Raw genomic sequence first — 21,659 nt, forward strand, 5'->3', positions numbered from 1 at the left:
ACGCAGGTTTAGCATGGAACTTATCGCACACGGTGACTCTTTCTTTACTTGCCTGACTGACTAGAAAGGACTCCCCAAGGGCAAAGGCATGCCTTAGAAAACGCTGTTGTCTCAGCAATTAGGATCAATGACTGGTCCTTAGAGGGTGGCTTCCGGAGGCAAGCCATCACTGCTTTCGGGAGGAAGGCTCAATGCACCTCCATGTATTCAGGAAGACTCCTTCTTTTAGGGTCCTGGGATTTTCCTATCTCCTCATTCCGATTCTTGGACAGAGAACACACAGCTACATTTTTCAGATTTTTTATTCACCTGTAAAAAACCTCACCCATACTACAAACACACATGCGCGCACGCGCACACACACACGCACACACACACACACACATCCCACAGAGAGGCAGACCTAAGGACCAATCCAAAGATGCACCTATGTCTCGCATCAAACCCTGCCCAAGCCCGCTCCCCCCCCCCACCGCCCCCCGGAGTCTGTGTCATGGCACCAAGGGCTGGGGGCTGCCCCAGACTGGGGCTAGGTCTTGGAGGCATCCTTGGCGGGGTCCATGAGCCTGTGCCCAGCTTCACACCAGGAGTGATCACAGCAAAGTGGCCTGCTCAGGGTGGGGTGCTGGCTGTCGATAGATTGGGAAGCGGGCCCGAGTGGCATCTCGGCGGCGGCGGAAGGCCAGGAATTCCTCTCGAAGGGCAGCACAACGAGCCTCGGGGCCAGCAGCGTGAGCAGCATTCAGGGGGTAGCCCTCGTCCGGGGTCTTAGTGCCTGTAAGAGAAAGGCAGGAGAATGAGCAGCAGCAGGAGGCCTGAGGCTCAAACGTGATGCTCAGCAGGGCCTTCCAGTACAGATGGGCCACCGGAGGAAGACAGCCCTGCAAGCGGAGCCAGCTGGAAAAGACCAGGCTCGGATGCGTTGGAGGATGTGGGACATCGAGCTGGGAGGGCCTGCCCTCCTGGGGGTTCACACACCTAGCTCTGGTTCAGCTTCAAATCGAGGCTGGGGGCTTGCCACGCCCAGGTGCAGGGTCTCCAGCAGTTCCACATCCCCAGGAAATTCGGAGTCCCACTCATAGTTCTCATCCACAGACGTGTTCCTCCTATCAAACAGGACAAACGTGGGTGTATGGAGGAGCGCAGGAGATCCAGAAAAGGCTGGAGAGGGGTCCCCCAAACGTAGGGTCCCCCAAACATAGGCTTTGCCACAGCCTTACCCGAATATCCCTAAAACCAAACCAGTTGCCAGCTGGTCAATTCTGACTCACAGTGACCCTGTGTGTGCAGGGCAGAACTGCACTCCAGAGAGCTGTCAAAGCTGTGACCTTCCAGAAGCAGATTGCCAGACCTTCTCTTCCGAGGCACTGGTCGGGGGGGAGGGGGGGAGGGGTGGTGGCAAGGAGGGTTTGAACCACCAACCTTTCAGCTAATAGCGGAGAGCTTAACTGTTTGTACTATCCAAAAAAGGAAAACAAAAACAAACCCACACCAAACCCATTGTCATGAACTAAGAGCAACTCTAGTCGAGGTAGTGCCCCCCAGGGGTTCCACAGCTGTGGACTGCCACATCTGTATCCCACAAAACAGCTGGTGGACTCAAGCCACCAACCTCTCAGTCAGTAGCCCAACACTTCATCTGGACCTCAGCTAAACACACACACAAACACAGGAGGTCTCCAGGCCGCCGGGTGGAGTGGGGCAGAGGAATCGGAGGGCACTGGGGAGAAGTTTGAGACCACGGACAGGAATGGGTCATGCCCTCACCTCTTGCTGACTGTCACCACGTGTTCCCGTCGGGGCCACCTCTCAGGGACACTGGCCCAGCTGCTGGTGTCCCCTGGAGCCGGGCTGAGGTAGCTGCCTCCTGCAGAGGGGGCTGTGGAGGGGGGGCGCAGGAAGGAAGCACTGCCCCTCCCGCTGCTCTGGCTGGTAAGGCTGCCCCGGGGAGCAGCGGGAAGGAGGCTGGGAAGCAGCCTCTCCTTCAGGGTCCAGTCCGCCAGTGCTGTGTAAGGGGGCTCTGGGGCAGCACCAATCCCTACCAGGGCCCCCGGGAACACAGCTCTGGGGGAGACGGGGGGTGAGTCCAGGGGGCGAAGGAGAGATGACGTGGGGCAGGGTTGGTTGTCCATGTAATCTGGGGGTGGGGCAGGGCTGGGCTCCTCCAGGGGAGGCCAGTCCCCATCCACATTCATCTCCCGAAAGAAGGGCAGGCTCAGGTACTGGAGCAGGGGGCCTGGGCCTGGCAGGGGGCTGGGTGGGGCTGCCAGAGAGGAGCCTACAGGGCTGATATCGGCAATGCAGAGGGGCTGGGTGGCCCCCCGGGGGCTGCTGCTGCTGCAGTCAAAGGCCTGCACTTGACGACAGGCTGTAGTTCGAGAGTCGAACCGCTCTGGGCCTGACTTTTCTTGGGGAGCTCCCATGCTGGGTCCCATCACAAAGCGCCCATCTGGACCCCGGCAAATGGTCTCCAAGGGTAAGGGGCCCCATTTAGGTGGAGGATCCGGAGGGGGGCTGGGGGGTCCGGAAGGCTCTCCCCAGAGCAGACTCTGGCGCAGGCTGGGTGCTGGAGAGCCCTGGAGCTTCAGTTTCGCCACACTGTCAGGGCTGCCAGAGCCCGGAGCAGAGCTGAGGAGGGACAGGGAACAAGGGTCTGGGGCCAGTCCCCCTCCCAGGAGCCAGCGTCTGCTCTTGAGAGGTCAGGAGCGCAACAGAGTAGAGCTGAGGGGGGGAAGGGGGGCGCACAAGTGAGAGGAGGACCAAAAGGTCGAAGAGGTGAAGGGAGGGCGCAGCCACACTGGACCTGCCCCTCACGGAGACGTCTGCACCTCATTCTCTTCTCCTCTACCATCCGTTCCCTGTGCCCCACCCCTCCCCACAGAGCAGGAATGGCAGCAGAGGGATGCCAAAGAGCCAGAGGGACTAACCTTGGAGCCGATTTCTGGGACTGAGAGAAGATCAGAGGAGGGTCTGTAAGGGCAGGAGAGCACAAAGGATAAACAACTCCGGGGATTAGACGCCCAATCCATCACTCAACGTGAGGCGCCCAGCTTCACGCCCAAGGCACCCAAGTGGGAAGAACAAGTTGGCCTGACTCTGCGAGAGTGAGCCACGGGGGAGGGGGGGACTTTCCCCCAGGTAGGAGGGGCTTGTGGAAGGGTGGGGCTCTGAGTCCAGCTCAGGAGGCTTGTGCACAGCTACCTTGGCGGAGGCGTTTGCGACGGCGCCGGGCAGCCCTGCGCCGGTTCATGAGGCAGGCGGCCAGGATGCTCACGAGGACGGCCACGCCCAGGAAGCAGATGCCGCCCACCACGCCGGCCAGCACCGGCTGGGGCAGCAGGCCGGGCAGCTGGGTGCGTGAGGGGTACACCTCCAGGCCTGGGCAAGAGACCATGAGGCAGGGTCAGTGCCCAAGACTAGGGGACTCAGAGACCTACGTCCCTTTCCCTCCACTGGTTTCTCACCAGAAGTGGAGACGTTGGCCGTGTTGCTGGGATCGCTGACATAGTTGCCCGCAAAGGCCACCAGGCGGAATTCATAGAGGACATCCTGGGGGGCCAGACAGAGGGTCAGGGGCAAGCACCGCCCACCCAGCCCCACTGGGAAGTCTCAGGTGGGAGGGGAAGATGGTCGGATCCGGGTGAGATCCAGGGAATGGGCGGGGCTGGAGAGCTGCTGGGAGGACCCTCTCTGGGCAGCCCCACGCACCTTGATGAGCCCGGGAACCAGCAACTGCATCTCCGTGCCTCTCACGGCCCTGTCTAGCACCTCCCAGCCCTGGGCGCCTTGCCGGCTCTCCAGAATGTAGCCATCTAACTTCTTGGGGACCAGTTCTGGGGGGTCCCAATGAAGGAGCACCCCCCGGGGTGTCCTCACTGCCACCAGAGCTCGGGGAGGGGACAGGGGAGGTGACGCCTCTGTTGGAGGAAGCTTGGGGGCAGCTGGTGTGGTAGGAAGGCCTGATGGGGGAAGATAGGAAGGTCAGAGATGGGACCTCCAGTCCCTTACCCTCCCAGGCTTCCCACAGCCCCCAGTGCCCAGTGATTCACCCTAAACCTCAGAGACAAGCCCAGATCACCTCCCGCCCACCCCTCTAGACCCCAGGCTGCCCTCTCCTATCCAGGTCCTCCCACTGGGCGTTCCCTGTCAGCCCATCCCTGGCCTTGCCTCTGCTCTGGAGTGAGGGGGGGTCTTACCTTCAGGGGCACACAAGACAATCTCACTGAAGGGCCCACTGCCCAGCTTGTTCTGTGCCAGGATGCTGAACTGGTATTGGGTGTGGGGCTGCAGCCCTGGCACTAGGAGGTAAGCAGCTCCCACAGGCACTGCCATGGACACCCAGTCGTAGTGGGCTCGATCAGGACGCTTGGCTCTGGAGGGAGCAGCATGAGGAAATGGGGCAGGGGCACCTCAGGAACTAGGAAGACCACGAAGTCCCCTCTCCCCAACATTCAATCATCCAGGTCTCGTGTCTTGGGCCCTGAACCCGTAAGGTTCCCTGGAAGCAGGGCAGCAGAGTTGAAGCAGGACCAGGGAGAGGAAGGTGTAGGGGTTACATGCTGGGCTGCGATCTGCAAGGTCAGCAGTTCAAAACCAGCAGTCTCTCTGCAGGAGAAAGAGGGGGCTTTCTACTCCAGTAAAGAATTACAGCCGCACAAACCCACAGGGCCGGTTCTACCCTGCCTTGCAAGGTCGCTATGAGCAGGCATCGACTCGATTCTGGTGGAGAGGAGGAGAGAGAGCAGGGGAGGGAGGCGTGTGACAGCCGTGTCTATACAACTGCACAGGGCACCAGCACAGGAGAGGAAGTGGAGGAGGGGGCAGGGACACAGGCATGGCAGGGGCACTCACAGTGGGGTGTACCAGACGCTAAATCTCTGCAGATAGCCACCATCGAAGCCAGGCTCCCAGGAGACATTGGCACCCTTGGGCAAAGGCACCACAGACACATTGGTGACGATGTGGGGGCTGGTGCCTGGGTCGGGAAGAATGCAGTGAGGGATGGTGACCAGGGTCTTCAGGGAAGATGGAGAGTTAAGGGGAACCTCAGGCCTTGCAACTCCCCCCATCCTCCCAAGGGTTCCTCCCCACAGGGGTCACAGAGCGGATTCCTGTGTCGTCATCTCCAGTTTCATACGGCTCCCACTCGCCAACTACTAACCCAGCACGTAGACACTCGTGGAGGTGGCCACTCGGGCGACAACGTTGCTGGCACTGCACTCCCAGCGCCCGTGGGCCTCCTTGGTCAGTGGCCGTAGAATCAGGCTGCTGTTGCTGTCCACCTGGGCCTGTCCCTGAAGCCCCCGGCCCACCTACAGAACCACTGGTCAGCCCTGAGGACACACGCAGCCACCCCTCACCAAGGGCGCCACTCATCTCTCTGGACAGTTTCAGCTTCCTCCCCGCCAGCCTCCAAGAGCCCTCTCTCGGCCACAAAATGGCCCGGGGTGGGGTGGGGGTGGGGTGTAGGGGACCACAAATACTGGCCGAGGAGGGTCAGGAACCTTACCTTGGTCCAGGAGATAGCAGGAGGAGGGTCTCCTTGGGCAGAGCAGGGGATGAGTAGCTCCCGCCCTACTTCCTGGAAATATTCCTCCTTGGGCCGTTCTATAAAAGCTGGAGGAGGCTGCAAGCCAGGCCTGGCATTGGGAGGGGCTCTCTGTGGCCTGCCTTCCCCTGCTAGTGAATGCTGGTCACATCCCGTCACACCACACGCCACTCGCTCTCTAGCAACTTCTTCCCCTGGCTCTCGGTTCCTCATGTTGGGACAGAACAAGGGCTGATGACTGGGAGAGGTCCCTTTGGAGATGTCCAGCCCTCTCCAGGACATCCTGTACCCTCCCCTTGGCTCGCCATCCTTAGTGACCCCCGGAAGGAGGCGGCTCAGCCCCCTGGGCCACTTCTGCTACAGGCCCTGGCTCAGCCTGGCCTTACCTTGAGCAGCACACGGGTGACCGGGGAGGGGCCTGCAGTGCCAAGACTGTTGTAGGGGGTGCAGGAGTACTCTCCCAGGGCATCCTCATTCCCCAGGGCAATGTTCAGTGACCCTTCTGTGTCCTGGGACCAGCCCGGGAACTGAAGGGCGGTGGGCGGGTAGGGGGAGAAGAGAAGACAACCAGAGAGAGAGACTCAGGTGAGGCCCGGCATTCGGGGGAGGGCCAGTGTGAGAACCCCCCATCTAGGCATGTCTCTCCACAACTATCTCTAGGTCTGGCTTCTCCCTAAGTTCCAGCCCCTCGTTTCTCCATGTTGCAGAGCAAAACCTAACTCTAGCCGGACTGAGCAGAACTGCCCCGTAGGGTTTCAGAGCCAGTGAATCTTGGGGGGCAGCAACAGCCTCATCTTTCTCCGGAAGAGCAGCTGGTGGGCATGAGCCACTGGCCAAAGCTAAACCCACAGCCACGCCAGGGCTCCTGGGTAAACGAGTGTGGCAGCTGTGACTACGCAGCTCGGAGGGCAGCAGGCACAGAGAATGCAGTCTGGATGGTGCCCCCTAAAAGTGGAACGGATTTCTCGGGGACTCCCAGTCACCACGTGGTCCTTCCGGCATTCCACAGATACCTTCGGCACCTTCGGCATTTGCTACCGCAACCAGTTAGCTAGGTGCTATTCAGTCGAGCCAGACCCAAATGCATGCCGACTCTCTGGGTCTCAGAGGAGGGCTGGGCTCCAGTCGCTGAGTTTTCCTTCTGAGGCATCTCTGTGAGGACTTGAACCTCCAACCTTTGAGTGAGCAGCTCAGCATTTCATGTTCTCGCTGTCCAGGGGCTGTTTTTTTTTCACCTCAGACCAGTTCACTTTCCTGGCATCATTAAAACGGGTCCGCACTCCCCACTGTCCTTCTCAACACCCTTCTAGTGCCTGGCCTCTTGGGACGTCCCTTCTGTCTGGAGATGACCGTCCCCCCCCCATCTCCATGTCTTCCTGGCTCAGATTTCAGAACTGGGCTGTTTCAACAGCCTCTGGGGCCCTGTCCCTGGGGCTTGCCTCTCCGCCTCCACGTTCCCGCACCATTGCTGCGAACACTTCCTGCGCTCCAGATGCCTTAGACTCTTTGTTTGGAAAGAAAACCATTCAACAGAAATTCACTGAGTCCAAATAGAGCCGAACCCCTTGGGACACTATCATCTGCAGACAAATAAAAGATCCAATCGCCTTGGAATGAGGTAATATTAACGTGGCATCTACTGTTCTCCCCTTTGGTCCCAACCTGTTTGTCCAGCTTTCTCTGCAGCACCCCGTCCCCACTAGCACTGCCATCCCTTCCACTACACCAGGGAGCTTGTCGCTCGGACTGCAAACACACGATACTATGTGCTGCCCCTGGGCCTGGGTTTCTGCCCGTCCTTCCATGCCCACCACCAAAGCCCCAGCTTCTGCTGCCCATCTGTCCTCTGCCTGCCAAAAATAAGACCCTTAGCCCATCCCCTGACTTCCAGCATCTGTCTGTCGGGAACTGAACTGTCCCACAGAAGCATGTGTTATAAATCCAAAGCCCTGTACCTGCAAAAAAAAAAAAAATCCCCCTGGCTTCAAACTGCAGCCTTGGAAACCCACGGGGGCAGTTCTCTAGGGTAGCTGGGAGTCGGAATTGGCCGCATGGCAGGGAGTGGGAGAGCCATCCCATTTGGCGGCAGTGTTTCTTTGTTGGGTGGATGAAGCCATACGTAGGAGGGGCGTGCCCTGAACCGTACATGCACACGCTTTGCTTTTGAGACCTAAAAAGAGCACATTCGGTGCAAAAGCAAGCTGGTGAGCCCAGGTGGGGCAGACAGACTAGGTCACCCGAAGATCAGCACAGAACCGAGGGACAGAAGTGGAAGGGACAAGAGAGTCAACAGAGAGGGCGCCTTCCCCTAGAGCTAGTGCCCTGAATTCTGACTCCTACGTTGTTGGAAAAGAAATTCCTGTTCTTTAAAGTCCCCCACCCCGCCACATGGAGGTATTTGTGTTATAGCGACACTAAGAAATGAGGACACTGCTGGTGCCCCTTTGCCCCTGCTCCCACTCGACACCCTGCACAGCACCTGGTAGGAAGGGCAGGTGCTGCAGTCACGGAACTGCACCGCACCAACGCCACCCTGGCCACCCTTCCAACCAGAAAACCACCAAGCTCTCCCAGTCCTTCCCGCCGCCCCAAGCTGGTACCTGGTCCAGCTGCAGGGCCCGGCCGTCCTTGGTCCAGCTGACAAAGAGCAGTGGGGGGTTGGCACGAACAGGACAACGGATCACCCCTGGCATGCCGACCGGCAGGGGCGTCTCAGGAGGCATGGCTATCACCTGGGCCGGGTCTTGGGTGGGAGGTAGGGGAGCAGTGGCATGTTAGGTGGGTCTTGGGTTAGGGGAGGGGAGAGGCCTGGTTGGGCCCAGAGGAGAGGTGGGACAGGGAAGGAGCTGGGTCGGGCTTACAGAGCACGGTGAGGTAGGCCGAGGCCGAAGGCGGGCGCAGGAGGCCATTGCTGGGCACACAGCTGTACTGGCCAGCATCGTCCGGTGCAGCCGCCTGCAACCGCAGGCTCCCATCCACCAGGATCCGCACCCGAGACTGCAGGCGGCTGCAGTATGGCGAGTGTGGAGAGGAGGCGTTCAGACCCTGCCAAGCCACGGGGCGCCTCAAAACGTGCCCAGCTGTTCCCCACGCCCACCTCTGCCAGGCCCCACCTGATGTGGAAGACATTGACGCCGTTTTGGAACCAGCTGTAGGTGAGGTTTGCCGGATACGCCTCGGCCTGGCAGGCCAGGGACACGTCCTGGGAGGCATTGACCGTGCTGTTCTTGGGGGGCACCACAATGACTGGGGGCCCTGAGGGGAGCACACGGGAAGGGAGACAGCTCAGCTCACATTTCTGCAAGAACCAGAGGGCCCTTCCATAGCCCCTCCCACCTCTGCCCTTGGGGCCCTGGGGCCCAGGGCTGCAGAACCCTGGGGACTGGAACTGAAGTAGAACGGCCCCTTAGGGTGTAAGGAAAGCTCATGCTCACCTCCAGTCCAACAGGGGCAAGTCACACACCTGGGCTCCCTCCCCTACAAAGTGGAGGTCAGTTCTGTCTGCTCCACTACCCTTGATACGGCTCAGCTGTCGCTTAGCCACATCCAGGTACCTGATACCACACCCTAACTCACTGCAGCACCCCCTAACTCAGGGGGCAAGGTGGGTATACAGCTGGCATGTTCAGACTGCCAACTACATGCCAGGCACGCTGCCACGCACTGTACTTCCACCAACTCATTTCATTGGCCCAGTGACCCTACAGGAGAGGTCAAAACTGCCCGTGAGCTTCCTACGCTGTCACTCTTTACGGGGGTAGAAAGCACTACCTTTCTCCCTAAGAAAAGCTGATGGTTTTGAACTGCTGACTTTGCAGTTAGCGGTCCAATGCCTGACCATCCCTTCACCAGGGCTCCTGATGCCAGAAGGGGAAAGAAGAGGCTGTACAGCAGCTGTTCTCAACCTGTGGGTCACGACCCCTTTGGGGGTCGCACCACCTTTTCACAGGGCTCACTCGATTCATAACAGTAGCAAAATTACAGGAAGTAGCAACTAAAATAATGTCATGGTTGGAGGGTCAGCACATGAGGAAGGTTGAGAACCACTGCTCTACAGCCTCAGACCCCCCCCCACCCCCCACCGGGGCAGTTCTATCCTCCTGCCTCCCAATGCTTCGGAACCTATTTGATGTCTTACCCGCTGCACTCGCCTTTCCCACGGCACCTCGGGGAGCAGGCTTAGGTTCAGGACTCAGGCATCCAGTCTGCCCCATGACAGAGTCCAAACCTCATCCTTCTCAGTTTCCCCCCAGAGGGAAGCTTGGGGCCAGGCAGTACTTACTATGTGGCAAACACTGCGTTTGGTAGCTAGCTAATGGAGTCTGTGTAACGATCTGAGCAGTCCGTAGAAACTCGCTGCCACCGTATTAACTGACTCATAGCGACTCCATAGGACAGGCTGGAACTCTCTTTGTGGGTTTCTGAGGCGCTAAACCTTTGCAGGAGCCAAAAGCCTCGTCTTTCTCCCTCGGAGCAGTTAGTGGGCTCCAACTGCTGACCTTGTGGTGAGCAGCCCAATATGTAAGTGCCACAACACCAGTGGGTGTGGACCCTTAATACGGATAAGGGCTTGGGCTCCGGAAGGTTAATGGATTCAATATCAGCATCCATGCCCTTTCTACGCCACCACAAGGTGGGGCACTTCATATCCACCCATTTACTTTGATCATTAAGATGCTGGTTTGGGAGCAATAGCCTGCCATGGCAGCTGCCTCACTCTGCTGGGGCCACCCCCACCCTCCATCTCTGCCCACTCCTGCTTTGTGCCACTGCCCACCCCGCCCCCACTGCTGGTCCGAGTGTGCCACCCTGGCCCGCACCCGCCCCCAACCGGTGAGCACCTTGAACCAGAAGTTGGGTGGTGTGGGTAGTGCTGCCCTCGGTGCTGGAGGCTTGGCAGGTGTAGACCCCAGAGCTGCCCCGCTCCACCTTCCGGATCCACAGCGTACCATTCTGCACCTGGGGAAGGAGTTCCTGAGCAGAGAGGGCTTTTCCCCGCCCACCTCAGAAGCTGTGCGCCCGAGACTGGCCAGCAGAGGGCGGCAGCAACTCAGGCGCATAGAAGCTAGAAGTCAAGGTGCAGCCCCTCCAGCTGAAGAGCTCCCAGGCAGCCCTTTGCCCCCTCCGTCCTCCAACCAGGCTCCCAGAACCCCATCTACCCCTCTTGGTCTGCACCCCACTTCCTCAGCCCAAGGTTCATACGCACCTGGCCCTGGCCAAGGTCCTGTCCTCGGAGCTTCCAAGTCACATGTGGCTTGGGGCTCCCTCGGGCCACACAACGCAGGATGACGGGCTCCAGCTCCCGCACTTCCAGCACAGGGGGTGGTGTCTCCTGGAATTGTGGGGGCGCTGTGGAGACAGGGGGGCTTCAGGGGCTATTGCCACAGGACTCAGCCCAGAGTATTTCAGGAAACCAAGGAGACAGACCACTTGGGCCTCAGCCTGCCTAGTTTCAAAGCAACACCAACCCAGGGCCACCTTGTCAGCTGCACCCAGAGCTAGCCCTGGCCCCCACTCTGGCCTGCCCACCCATGGGAGAGCACCAGCTGAGTGTTCGGACCAACGGGAGGTGGGGGGGGGGAGAGCTAGGTGTCCTCAGGCCAGCACTGCTCTGGAAGTCAGGAGGCCCAGCTTTCTGTGCCCCAGGGGCCTTGACTTTGAGATAGGTATAATATTATGGCCCTGCTTGTCCTTAGTGCGAGAGAGAAGTAAGGAATTACTGGGTGAAAAGGTGCTTTGAACAAAACAACATGCTGTGTGTATGTAAATTCTGGTTCGCCCAGGTCCGACACGCCCACACACCCCCCCACACACACCCCCTGTCCCACCACCTCCAACTGCCCTCTTATGGCAAGGGAGGTAGGGCAGAAGCTGCGGCTCAGACACACATGCCTGGAGCCCACAAGGCTGACTGGGTATCAATGTGAAGAACTGAAAGGCCATGCAGATGCAGGAAGTGACGGGCAAACTTGGGCGCCAGCAGGGTGCGGCCCTGGAACCATCAGTGGGTGGAAGGAGAACTTCCTCTTCCCCTCCCGGCCGGCCCCTGCCCACCCACTGCCTGTGCCCAGCCTCATACAGTTGACGGTGAGATGCACCCAGGAGCCGTTGGCAAAGTCGTCCTCGGGGTGGTGCTGGTCCAGGAAGAGCACTCGGCACTCGTACCAGCCCTGGTCTTCAGCCCGGAGGCCCTCGATCAGGAGAGACGCCCCCTTCTGCAGCCGGACTCGCCCTGGGGGAGGACCCCTGAGTCACGGGTGCTGAAGGGGCCAATCTCTCAGCCACACTGGTCATTCTCAGAGGTCGGACGTAGGCCAGCTCTCTCAGGGACCCAGGAAGGGTGGAGCTCAGAAAGGGACAGATGGTGCTGGGGTCACTGGGAGCATGTCCTGGGTCCCGTCCTGGGGGCGGGGGTGCATTAGGGACAAAGGGAAACCCCAAGGGGCAGAAAACTTCACAGATATGCCTGCTCCCGGGACTGTGGAAGGAAAGGGTCGGGAGTCCCCCTACTCTGGAGTTCTTTGGGGGGGGGGAGTGTGGGCTCCTGGGGCTCCTTCCATAGAGGACTCTGTCCCTAGAAAGCTCAGCAGAGTTTGGGGCCCTAGCAGAGATTTAAACCTCCCTGCCAAAGCCCCTAATCCCTCAGAGCTATTATCAGAGACCTAAGCGCCTTAGGGTGGCCAGAGTCCAGCCCCACCAGGCAGCCGAGTCAGCAGGCCCTGGGCGCCCCGGCACTCAGGCTGCAGCTGATTGACTAGACACCTCGTCCCCACCCTTAGTCAACAACCGCCCCACCCTGCCAGGGTGCCCACCCAAATCCCTCCACGCCTTGCCCTGGCTGAGCCTACGCCCCAGGCTGCGTCAGGAGTGGGTGGGTGGGTGGAGGAGGAGCTTGGCAGGGTGCTGAGGGAGAGAAGCTGGTGTGAGCTCCTCTGGAAGAGTCATTTCACCTCCCTCTCAACCTCAGTCTGTTCAAAACACAACACATGGGGGCGGGCGGGGGGGGGGGCGGGTGCAAGAGCAGGCAGGGCAGGCCTCCAGCTCGGTGCCCGGCATCAGCAGGGGACAAACATGGGTGGGAGAGCAAATGAGTGAGCTCAGGATTTGAAATCAGAGCCCTGGCCCTTACCTGATAACCCATCCTCTCCCTTCTGGCCCCCACCCTCTCAGAGGTCAGTGTGCCAGGGAGAGCACGGACATGAACCAGCGCAGCCCACCAGGAACTTGGCAGCACCTGGATCTGCCAGCCTGTATTCCCCACCCACAGCTCCTTGCTCAGTGCTATTAGGTGCTGTAGATGGGCTCTCGGTGACCCCACGCGCCCACTCTCATATCCTCCCTCCTACGTAATCAGCTCCTCTACATCCAGGGAGCCTTGCCCCTGGTACTGCCACAGCCCACTCCCAGGTCTCTGTCTCCAGCCCCCCACCCCACCATGAACTTTGTGTTTCTGACATGTGATCTGCATGAACTTTCCTGGCATATGCAAATGCAGCTCCCAGCGGCCAAGTCCCCAAGCTGGGTGCCAATCCTAGTCAAACAGCCTGTGGCCAGTCCACTGCTGGTCCAGAGAGGAGAAATTCTGAAGCTGCCAGTGAAAGCGCCCCTCCACCCTACTCTCTCCCTCTCTCCCAGTGGGGAGAGCCTCAAGAGTTCCGACCTAAGTCCCCATGTCACCATGGAGGTGGGGGAAGAGGCTGGCTTTGGGTCTCAGGCAGGAGCCTGTTCTTCTAGAAGGCATTGCAGAGGTGTGGAAGCTCTGGGATGGGTGGAACTGGGTGTTTAAATCCCCACCCAGGAGATAAGCAGGCCTAGCAGGCAAATATTTAATACACGTACACCCTCCATCCATCATTCTCCAAATCCCAAAGCCGCCTCATCACCCAGCCCTGGAGACCCCAGATGGCAACGTCTTGTAAGCACTACGCCTTAATAACATTTGACTCCAGTGTTCAGCTAGCCCTTCAAAGGTGGAAGAGCAGAGAAAGACTGAGGGCTGACCAGGAGCCATGCAGGATTAGGCACCATCACGGTCATTAATCCACACAAGAATTCCATTAGAGACAAAGGGCCTGGTATAGAGTTTCCTTCCAAGGCCACATGGCCACCAGGGGACAAAGCCTGGCTTTCTCTCTCCTCCTGAAGGGTGCTCACCACTGTACACAGGTGTTACAATCGCTTGGTTTTCAGCTGTGTCGGAAGTAGGCGGCAGTCCCCAATGGCTGTCAATCAAAATGACCAGTGGGGCACACTGTCTGTCCTCACTTCCCAGTGAGATAAAGCTTTCTAGACCCAGCAGATAGAAGTCCCTCGGCAGCGCAGTGAAACCCAGGGCTACTAACCAAAGGCTGGAAGTTCGAATCCATCCAGAAGCACCTACATGAGAACCGTCATGGTTGCTGAAAACACAGCCCTGCCCTGCAACCCAGGGGCTCTGGTGAGTCAGAGTAACTCCATGGCGAAGAGCAGGCAGTGCTGAGTCCTCCAGAGGCCTGAGCCGACCTCCCAGAGACTCGCTGTCCACCTGCAGGGCCAGGGCCTAATGGTCATTCGATCCCTTCACCTGGAGGGCTGTGTTAAGGCAACAGGAGACAGCCTGTCCTCTCAAGTCCTCAGAAGGCAGGTAAGCCGTATTTATGTTCACACACCGCAGATTCACAGAACGCACCAGGGTTCAAGACTTAGTGCTCACTGTACCCAGCACTCCCCGAGACCGTGAAACAAGAGGCGTAGGGCGTGGGCTTCTGTGATTTTATGCACAGGGCTTGGAAGGGTAGAAGGCAGTGGGGGACATTCCTACAGGGAGCTGGGAGCTCTAAATGGGAAAATGAGATACTGGATTTTTATCAAACTCAAGACCAAGAAAACCCTTACACTGAACACTTACACTTTCTGGGGCGTCTCTAGACACCCAAGAAACACAGGACCAAAGGGCTAGCAGAGTCGGTCTGAGCTCCCCCTGGGAGAGCTGGCGCAGTCAGCCCAGTCGAGCCTTCCTCTGAATGCCTGCGTCCGTCACGTTTCTGATCACACCCGAGTGCCACTGCTTACCAAGCAATCTGTGCCAGGCTCCATGCTAGACACTTTACACACTGCCAATAGTTGGCTTTTGTCTCCCAGCTGAAAGATTGATGGGGTGGACCTAGCCGGTGCCCCTGGTGACGTAATGGTTGCTCATGGGGCTGAGATCTACAAGGTCACCATTTCACAACCACCAGCTGCCTTGCAAGAGGAAGCCGAGGCTGGCTACTCGCATAATGAGTTAGTTTCAGAAACCCACAGGGCCAATTGTACCCTGGCCTGGAGGGCTGCGATGAGCTGGCATCGACTCGATGGCAGTGAGTTTCATTTTTTGGTTTTGAGTGGCTTTGTGGAAGAAAGGTTTGGCGTAGGCGGTTTCCCTATGGGGCAGTTCTACTTACTCTCTAACACATGGGGTTCCCTGAGTGGGGACCCAGTCAATAGCAACAGGGGTCGGTGAATGCCAGTGCATGGTCTGTCTTGCTGGATAGATACCACAGTCTCCAAATAAGCCCTCACTTGTGGACCGCGTTAGGTCGCATGGAGCAGGTCCTTATGCAGAACTTGGTGTTTGCAGAAACCGCATCTGAGGACGACCCCCTCAGATCACAGCATGGGGATGACGCCATCTTGACAGAACTGCCAAACAGGAACATGGAGGATGATGCCATCTTGACAGAACTGCCAAGTTACATCAGTGCATGAGTGCCGGATTCCATGGTAACATACACTCCAAACCACTGAGTCATGGCCCAGCCAAGCTGACACACCACCTTAATTACCATAACCACCACAGCCATGCTTACGTTATCACCTCACACCTCGACATCCATGACTGCCAGACATATGTTGTTAACATGCAAAATAACCAAATGCTAGATTTCTTTGGTCTTGTCACAATGGGCAAGGTCTTGTCAACCAGGGCAGAATAGATGTATTCTCCGCATCCAGTCTCCTCTGTGGGATGGGGGATTCTGGAGCCCTCAAAGATTGGAAGCGCCCCCTCCAGGGTTCCATCCCAGAGCTCCAGGCTCACTCTAGGCCCCGGGCCTCACACACAGCCCCAGGCCCATCTCCCCCTCACTTGCCCAGGGGATTTATGACAGCGCAGCATTGTCCGTTGCAACCTCCACCTCCTGTTGCTTAGCAACTGCAGTGCAGAGTCCCCCTACACAAAGGCGGAGAGGCCCCTTCCACACTGTGAGGCAGAAAAAGGGTTAATGGGCTCAGGGGCCTCCCTTGTGGGAGCTGACTCCCCAGACAGGCTCTGGCCTGGGCAGTGGGATTGGGGGTGGGGTGGGGGGGAGATATGGGAACTAACGGTAGAGGTGGAAAGCCAGCCCTGAGGTTACTGCCCACAGGCCTCGGTGCTCAGCAGGACAGCATAGAAAGGAGACTGCCGACAGGTGGGCAAGGTTTCTAGCCATCAGGTTGCCTGTGTGCTGGGGTGAGACGCACACTAAGGATAGGGTGACAGCAGGAGGAAGAAGAGTTTCTGACACCCCTGATGCACCCCAGGAAAGCCCGATCCTCCACCCACAACAGCCCCAACCTCTCCAGCTGGAGGGAGGGCTGGTGGGCACAGCCGTTGCTTCTCCTCTTGTCCTGACCAGGCCCCGCCCTCATCCACTCCCACCAGGCTACTCTAGACACCCGGCTAGGCTGTTGGCCAACAACTGCCCCGGTTTGAAATGCGCCTTTCCCTTCTCCTGCAACTGTGGCGCTTGCCCTGACCTGAGAGCTCAGCCAATCCCAGGGCTGCTCCCAGGATTCAAACCACAGCAAGAACGGGTCGGGGTAGAGCTCCCCTGGAAGGAGAGGGAACCAGATACTGGCTGGCCCCAAAGTTTGATGCTCCAGCAGCCCCAGGCCCATGTTTAGACTCTCTCTGAGTTCTGGATGCCCTGGCCCTGCACTAACGCGCTCAGACCAAGGCAGCCTCTGGGGAACGGAAGACAGACTCAGAGACTCTAGAGAGTGGTCTGGGGCACAGCCAAGGACCCCTGGGGAGATCCAGGTAGGGCCCACCTGTAGCATCAACTCTTCCCAGGCCTGTCCATTGACTGATCATCTGGGTACCTGGCCCTCCTGGCCTACCTGTCAATGCCCACACTTCTGTGTTTAGAATCAGGCTGAGCTGCCACTGGAGAAACCCAGGGACACCTACCCTGTGCCCCCACTGGTCCACTCCTAAGCAAGCATAGAGTCCCCTGAACTAGCAGACAGCACACCAGAGTCTGGGACCGGGCCAAGTGAGAGAGGACTGACCCTGATGGAGCCCGGGAAGCTTTGTGCAGAGGGACGAGAGAGGCAGGAAGGACATTTGTACTGGGACTGCAGTATCCCCTTTGGGACAGATTGTGTAGGCACTGCTATGCCTTCCGTGCAGGCGTGTACCTGAGCAGAGCAGCCGTGGTCAAACACTGCTTGGAAGCAGAGCCACGCTCAGCAGCTCTCCCGCAGGGGACTGAAGATGAGCTTGGGGCAGGGACAGGGTTCTTTAGGAAAGGGTCTTCCCCCCACCCCCTCCCAGACCCCCTAGCTCCCACCTGAGGCGAACTCTTACCCACGTAATCAGGGTTGATGCGGGGGGAGTAGAGGCCGAACTGGATGAAGATGGGCAGCAGGAATCCAAAGCGCAGCCACTCGACGACATGCAGCGGGGGCCGGCCAGCCGTGGGCAGGTCACAGTCTAGCACAGTGCTCTCCCCAGCCCGGCCCACCACTGACACCACCTCAGGTTTCCCTCGACCTGCAGAATGAGTGGCAGGAGGACACAATCGGGGTGAGTCAGGGCTGGGAGGAGAGGCCCCATCAGGACCTCTGGGGGCTCACTAAGAATCCCCAAGATCTCCAGGCCCAGCCCTATTCCTCTCCTCCCCTCATGTGCTGCCTGAAGGAGTCCTTGGGGAGCCCTCACTACCCAAGGCTGGAAGGGAATTCTTAGGGCCCAAGTATTCAGCTCACCGTCAGCCCCCTGGCTGATGACCAGGCTGAAGATGGCCAGACTGAGGCACCAAACCATAGCCCGGCTGGCCTGCTCTCCTGGCCCCCCCGTCCACAGAGGCCCAGATGGAGGGGCCGAGGGATGACTGCAGCCCAGCAAACTGGGAAGGTTGCTCTGGTGAGCCTCAAGGAAGAGGTTTCAGTTCTCACTCCTCTGGACAGGTAGGGCTTGACTCACTGACCACCAGGGGAAGCTCTTCTCCGGAGGACCACCAGCCTAAATGCAAGATACACGGCAACATTCATTGTTGGCCAATGCCAGAGCCCAGAAGAAACATCACAGCAAGAGAAGGCAGTAGAAGAAACAGGAGGGCAAACAAAATCATGACCAGGGGCGGGGGGCGGGGGGGGGGCGTCCGCATAGAAACAGAAATCAGCGATCTTACAGCCCAGGCCGCCCCGCAGACAGAACCCCATGCCTCAGCCTCCTCTCCCTTCTCTTCCGGGCCTCCTGATTCTAACAAGGCTGCAGGTAGCAGGTCTCTTCTGCCATGGAGCTGACTCCTGATTCCAACATTGCAAGTAAAAGCAGTACTATGATCCTCTCCACCTCTACTGTGACAATAAGGGCCTTGAGATTGTGAGAGGGCTTTACACCCTCTAAAGAAGTACAGTCTGGGAACCCCACAGGGGCAGTCCCACCTTGTCTTATAGGGTCACTATGGGTCAGAATCCACTTGATGGCAGGGGGTTTACTCAGGGGCCCAGGGCCAGTCACCAGCAAAGCTTGGATGAGAGCCAGGCCTCAAGATCCGGAGACAGTGGTCCCCAGGGTGTCCCCACACAATCCCTGGCCCTATTTCCCTAACTTCTGAAAGGCACCTAGAAGCTGGGGAGGGGAAGCGGCCTCTTTTTCCGACACAGCCTCCCAGCAGGACTCTTCCTTCAGCAGGGAGGAGTCAGACTTGCAGGAGGATCCTCCAGGCCTGGGCAGGTCCCAGGCAAGCAGTTTGGCGCCACTTCCCTCTCAGGATGCTGCCAGGCAGCCCTCCCTCTGCCAGGCACCAAGGCCCACGCACCTCACCCAATTCCACCCACTCACTCCCCTCCAGTATCCTCCAGGCTTGGGTATTTCCCAGGGCCTGCCTTCACCTCAGGCCCGGCCACAATAGCCCCAAAGCCTGGGAGTAGCTGGGGTGTAGGAAGGGATGCCCTGGGGCTGGGAGACAGTGACATCAGCGCCCTGGAGGCCTTAGAACAGAAACAGTGGGTTTGGGGGAGTAGGGAGGAAGGGCGGGGGCTGAGGGAGGGGAGAAGAGAATTCCTTTCGTGGGCAGGCAAATCCAATTGGACTCTGCTCTGGGCCCTCAGCCCAACCCTCTGCCTTATCTCCTGGACTAGCTATAAAACCACCTCCAGGACTCTAAGCCTGATCCCAGCCTCTAATTAATGCCCCAATATGTCTAACCCCTAAAACAAATCACCAGTAACCGGTCCCTTTGCTTCCCACCCCTGGCTAGCCCCTCACCCCGTATTTACAGAAAACATCTTTTCCAAAGCATGTAAGAACCTCAAGTTCTCTCAGGGCTCAGTTTTCCCAAGAACATTAGTAAGCAAAGAACCCCCAAAAGGCCTGTTCTCCAGATGATCTTACCAACTCTTCTGCCTGGCCCCTCCATTTCAGTACCTTCCTGGGCCCCTACCCCCACCCAGCACTTCCTTCATGCTCTAAGCCCAGGTCTCTTTATTTCGCCGAGTCCCCACTAAATTCCAGTGTCTCACACCTGGTGCCCAAGTGCCCAGGTAGTGCCCTGAGACCCCTCCCCCCCCCACTAAAAGCTCCCTTATTGTCCTTTCCAGAACCCCACTCCTCCCCTCCAGGGCTTCTCCTGCCCCAGCCCACAGAACACAGTGGCACCCTACCTCAGCAATCGCCTTCTCCCTCCACCGCATTCACGAACCCACGGAACTCCGCTTTCCCACTAAGAACTCCCCCACTCGAACTCCGAACCTCACTTCGCCGGGACGCGCCGCCACCACCATCACCCACACAGAGAATCCTACTTCACTCTCAGAACTCCCTCAGTTCGGCTCCCCAAAGAATTCCACTTCTCTCCACAACTCCCCGATTTCTCCTGTCCCCCTCTAACTCCAGCCCCGCTCTCCAGCCCCTCGCCTGCACCCCGACTTCTACTCACCCCCCAACCTCAGGCACCCCCCACCCCCAAATCGTCCCCGCCCTCACCTGCTCCGCACCGCTCGGCTCCACACTTCCAGCTACACAATAGGGGGCGGACCCGCCTCCCCGCCTCGGATGCCCCGAGCGCCTCCCGTTGCCCTGGAGACCGCCAATCCCCCTCCCGCGGCGGCCAATCGGAGCCCGCCGAGGGCGAAAGGGGGCGGGCAGGACCCCTGGGTGGCCTGGGAGTTGTAGTTCCTGGGTGGAAGGACGCGGTGGCACGTGGGCTCAGGTCGCCCCCTCGTGGAGCTCGGTGCAAGGCAGCGTGGAAGGCTGGTCTCCGCTTCCGGCTGCAAGCGCGAGGGCCTGCCGGCCCGGGCACCTGCTCCCGCGGAGAAGGAGCTGGCTCCGAGCACGCCCCTTCCTTTGTCACCCACCTTCAACGCTCTCTCCCTAGCTCAGAGGACCGCAGGGGCGGTGGCTGGGGTGGAAATCTGAGCCTGGGGGTAGGAACACCAGGCGAGGAGCAGGACTTCCCGCCCTCCTCCCCGGGGGATTACCTAGCTCTGAGGCTCATCTGATCTCCCCGTCCCCATCCCCACCTCCATCCGTTTTTTCTCTCGCCAGACTGGAAATACCTGCCTGCGCTGGCGCGCTCCCAGATCCTGCCCAGGAGCCTCCATACCCTAGCGCCCCCGCCCACATCCCCCACCCCCGCGCCGTGTGCAGTCGGGGAAGTCTGCGATCAGAGTTTGGGGTGCCAAGTCAGCTCCCGCTCTGACCACCAGCGCCAACCACGGAGACCCAGACCCAGAGGGGAGAGCTGTCAGCATCCTGACTCGGGAGCTTGAAAGGGAAGGAAAGTGAGGTGTTCTTCTTTCACAGAGTCGCTCCTCCGCAGGGCGCCAGACTGGCCCTGGGTGCCTTTCATCACTCTGTTTAACGCACAGATGAATGAGAAAACGGGGGTTCGCCCAAGATTCCCCTGCTAGGACATGGCAGAGCTGCAATTCAGACTCCACGGGGCGTTAATCAGGTGGCACTCCCCCACCCCACCCCCCACCCCTGACTTCATCAAACCCGTGGAAAGCTCAACGCACAGGCAGAGACCTTGCATGTTTGGCCCTCAACGTTCTTTACTTCCCATGCTTGGCTGCCCTCAGCATGCAGGGTTGTCATTTGTCTGCCCCACGGGGCCTAAGCAGCCATCGCCTAGTCAAGTCCCACCATTCAGTGGCCCACCCCACCCCGCGCCCTTTTTCCAAGCCTTCCTGAAACGCAACATAACTGATCTCACCCCTGTCTGAATTCCTTCAACTCGCACCTAGTGCGCTGTAGAACCACGACGACGGGCCATCTCAACAGCAGGAGCTTCCAGACTGCGTGTAGGAAGACAGGCCTGTGTCCTGCTGCTAGAAGTCAGCCGTGGCAGGCTTACCGAGTGGGACGGTTCAACCTCATTGCATTGAGTCAGGGGACAGCTCAATGGAAGCCAACAACTGAGGTGGAGAGAGCTCTGGGACGGGTCTAACGATTGCTTCACACCAGCCACGAGGCCCTCCAGGAGCTGCCCGCATCTGGATTCACTAAGCTGACCACCTCTTGTGGCAACCTACCCCATCTTCAGTGAACGCTGACTGCTATTTGGCTCTCCTGGGCAGAAATGTTTAGGTGTTTCTTGTCACAGACTGAGGTGGAAGTATAGCTTCCCTCCAGCAAATTCCCCAGAGTAGTGCTGTGGCAGTTACACAGTCTGGTGTCAATTTGAGAGGATTATGAGTGAAGGGGTGGAGTGTGGCCTGTCAATCAAGATATGACCAATGAGGCCTCTGTGTGGGCATGGCCTTCTGAGAATTCTGGGAATTCCTGGAGTTCCTCCTTGGAGGCGGAAGACACATTCTCTCTCTGCTCACTCCCTGAGAGGACGCTCTGCTGACAAGACCTGATAAGACCATGGCACTACGC

At 58.8% G+C, this 21,659-nt stretch overlaps 1 protein-coding gene across 2 annotated transcripts; it reads right to left on the reverse strand.

Moving 5' to 3' along the window:
* Positions 1 to 284: 284 nt before the first annotated feature.
* IGSF9 (immunoglobulin superfamily member 9) lies at positions 285 to 19,870 on the reverse strand. Of its 2 annotated transcripts, none has more exons than XM_075563651.1 (21): positions 19,761 to 19,870; positions 17,537 to 17,792; positions 17,136 to 17,321; positions 11,628 to 11,780; positions 10,755 to 10,897; positions 10,390 to 10,501; positions 8,662 to 8,803; positions 8,410 to 8,555; positions 8,149 to 8,291; positions 5,935 to 6,075; positions 5,510 to 5,626; positions 5,162 to 5,312; positions 4,852 to 4,975; positions 4,197 to 4,372; positions 3,709 to 3,959; positions 3,465 to 3,549; positions 3,202 to 3,378; positions 2,928 to 2,970; positions 1,768 to 2,628; positions 979 to 1,106; positions 285 to 775 (listed from the first exon to the last, which is right to left on the reverse strand). In XM_075563651.1, the coding sequence occupies exons 2-21, from the start codon at positions 17,592 to 17,594 to the stop codon at positions 594 to 596; spliced, it is 3,519 nt and encodes a 1,172-aa protein (XP_075419766.1). In that variant the 5' UTR covers positions 17,595 to 17,792; positions 19,761 to 19,870; the 3' UTR covers positions 285 to 593. The 2 variants fall into 2 exon arrangements, with proteins under 2 accessions (XP_075419766.1, XP_075419765.1); XM_075563650.1 differs by having other exon boundaries at positions 10,390 to 10,507.
* Positions 19,871 to 21,659: the final 1,789 nt, after the last annotated feature.

This window comes from Tenrec ecaudatus, chromosome 1 (genome assembly GCF_050624435.1).
Source record: "Tenrec ecaudatus isolate mTenEca1 chromosome 1, mTenEca1.hap1, whole genome shotgun sequence".
Lineage (NCBI taxonomy): Eukaryota > Metazoa > Chordata > Mammalia > Afrosoricida > Tenrecidae > Tenrec > Tenrec ecaudatus.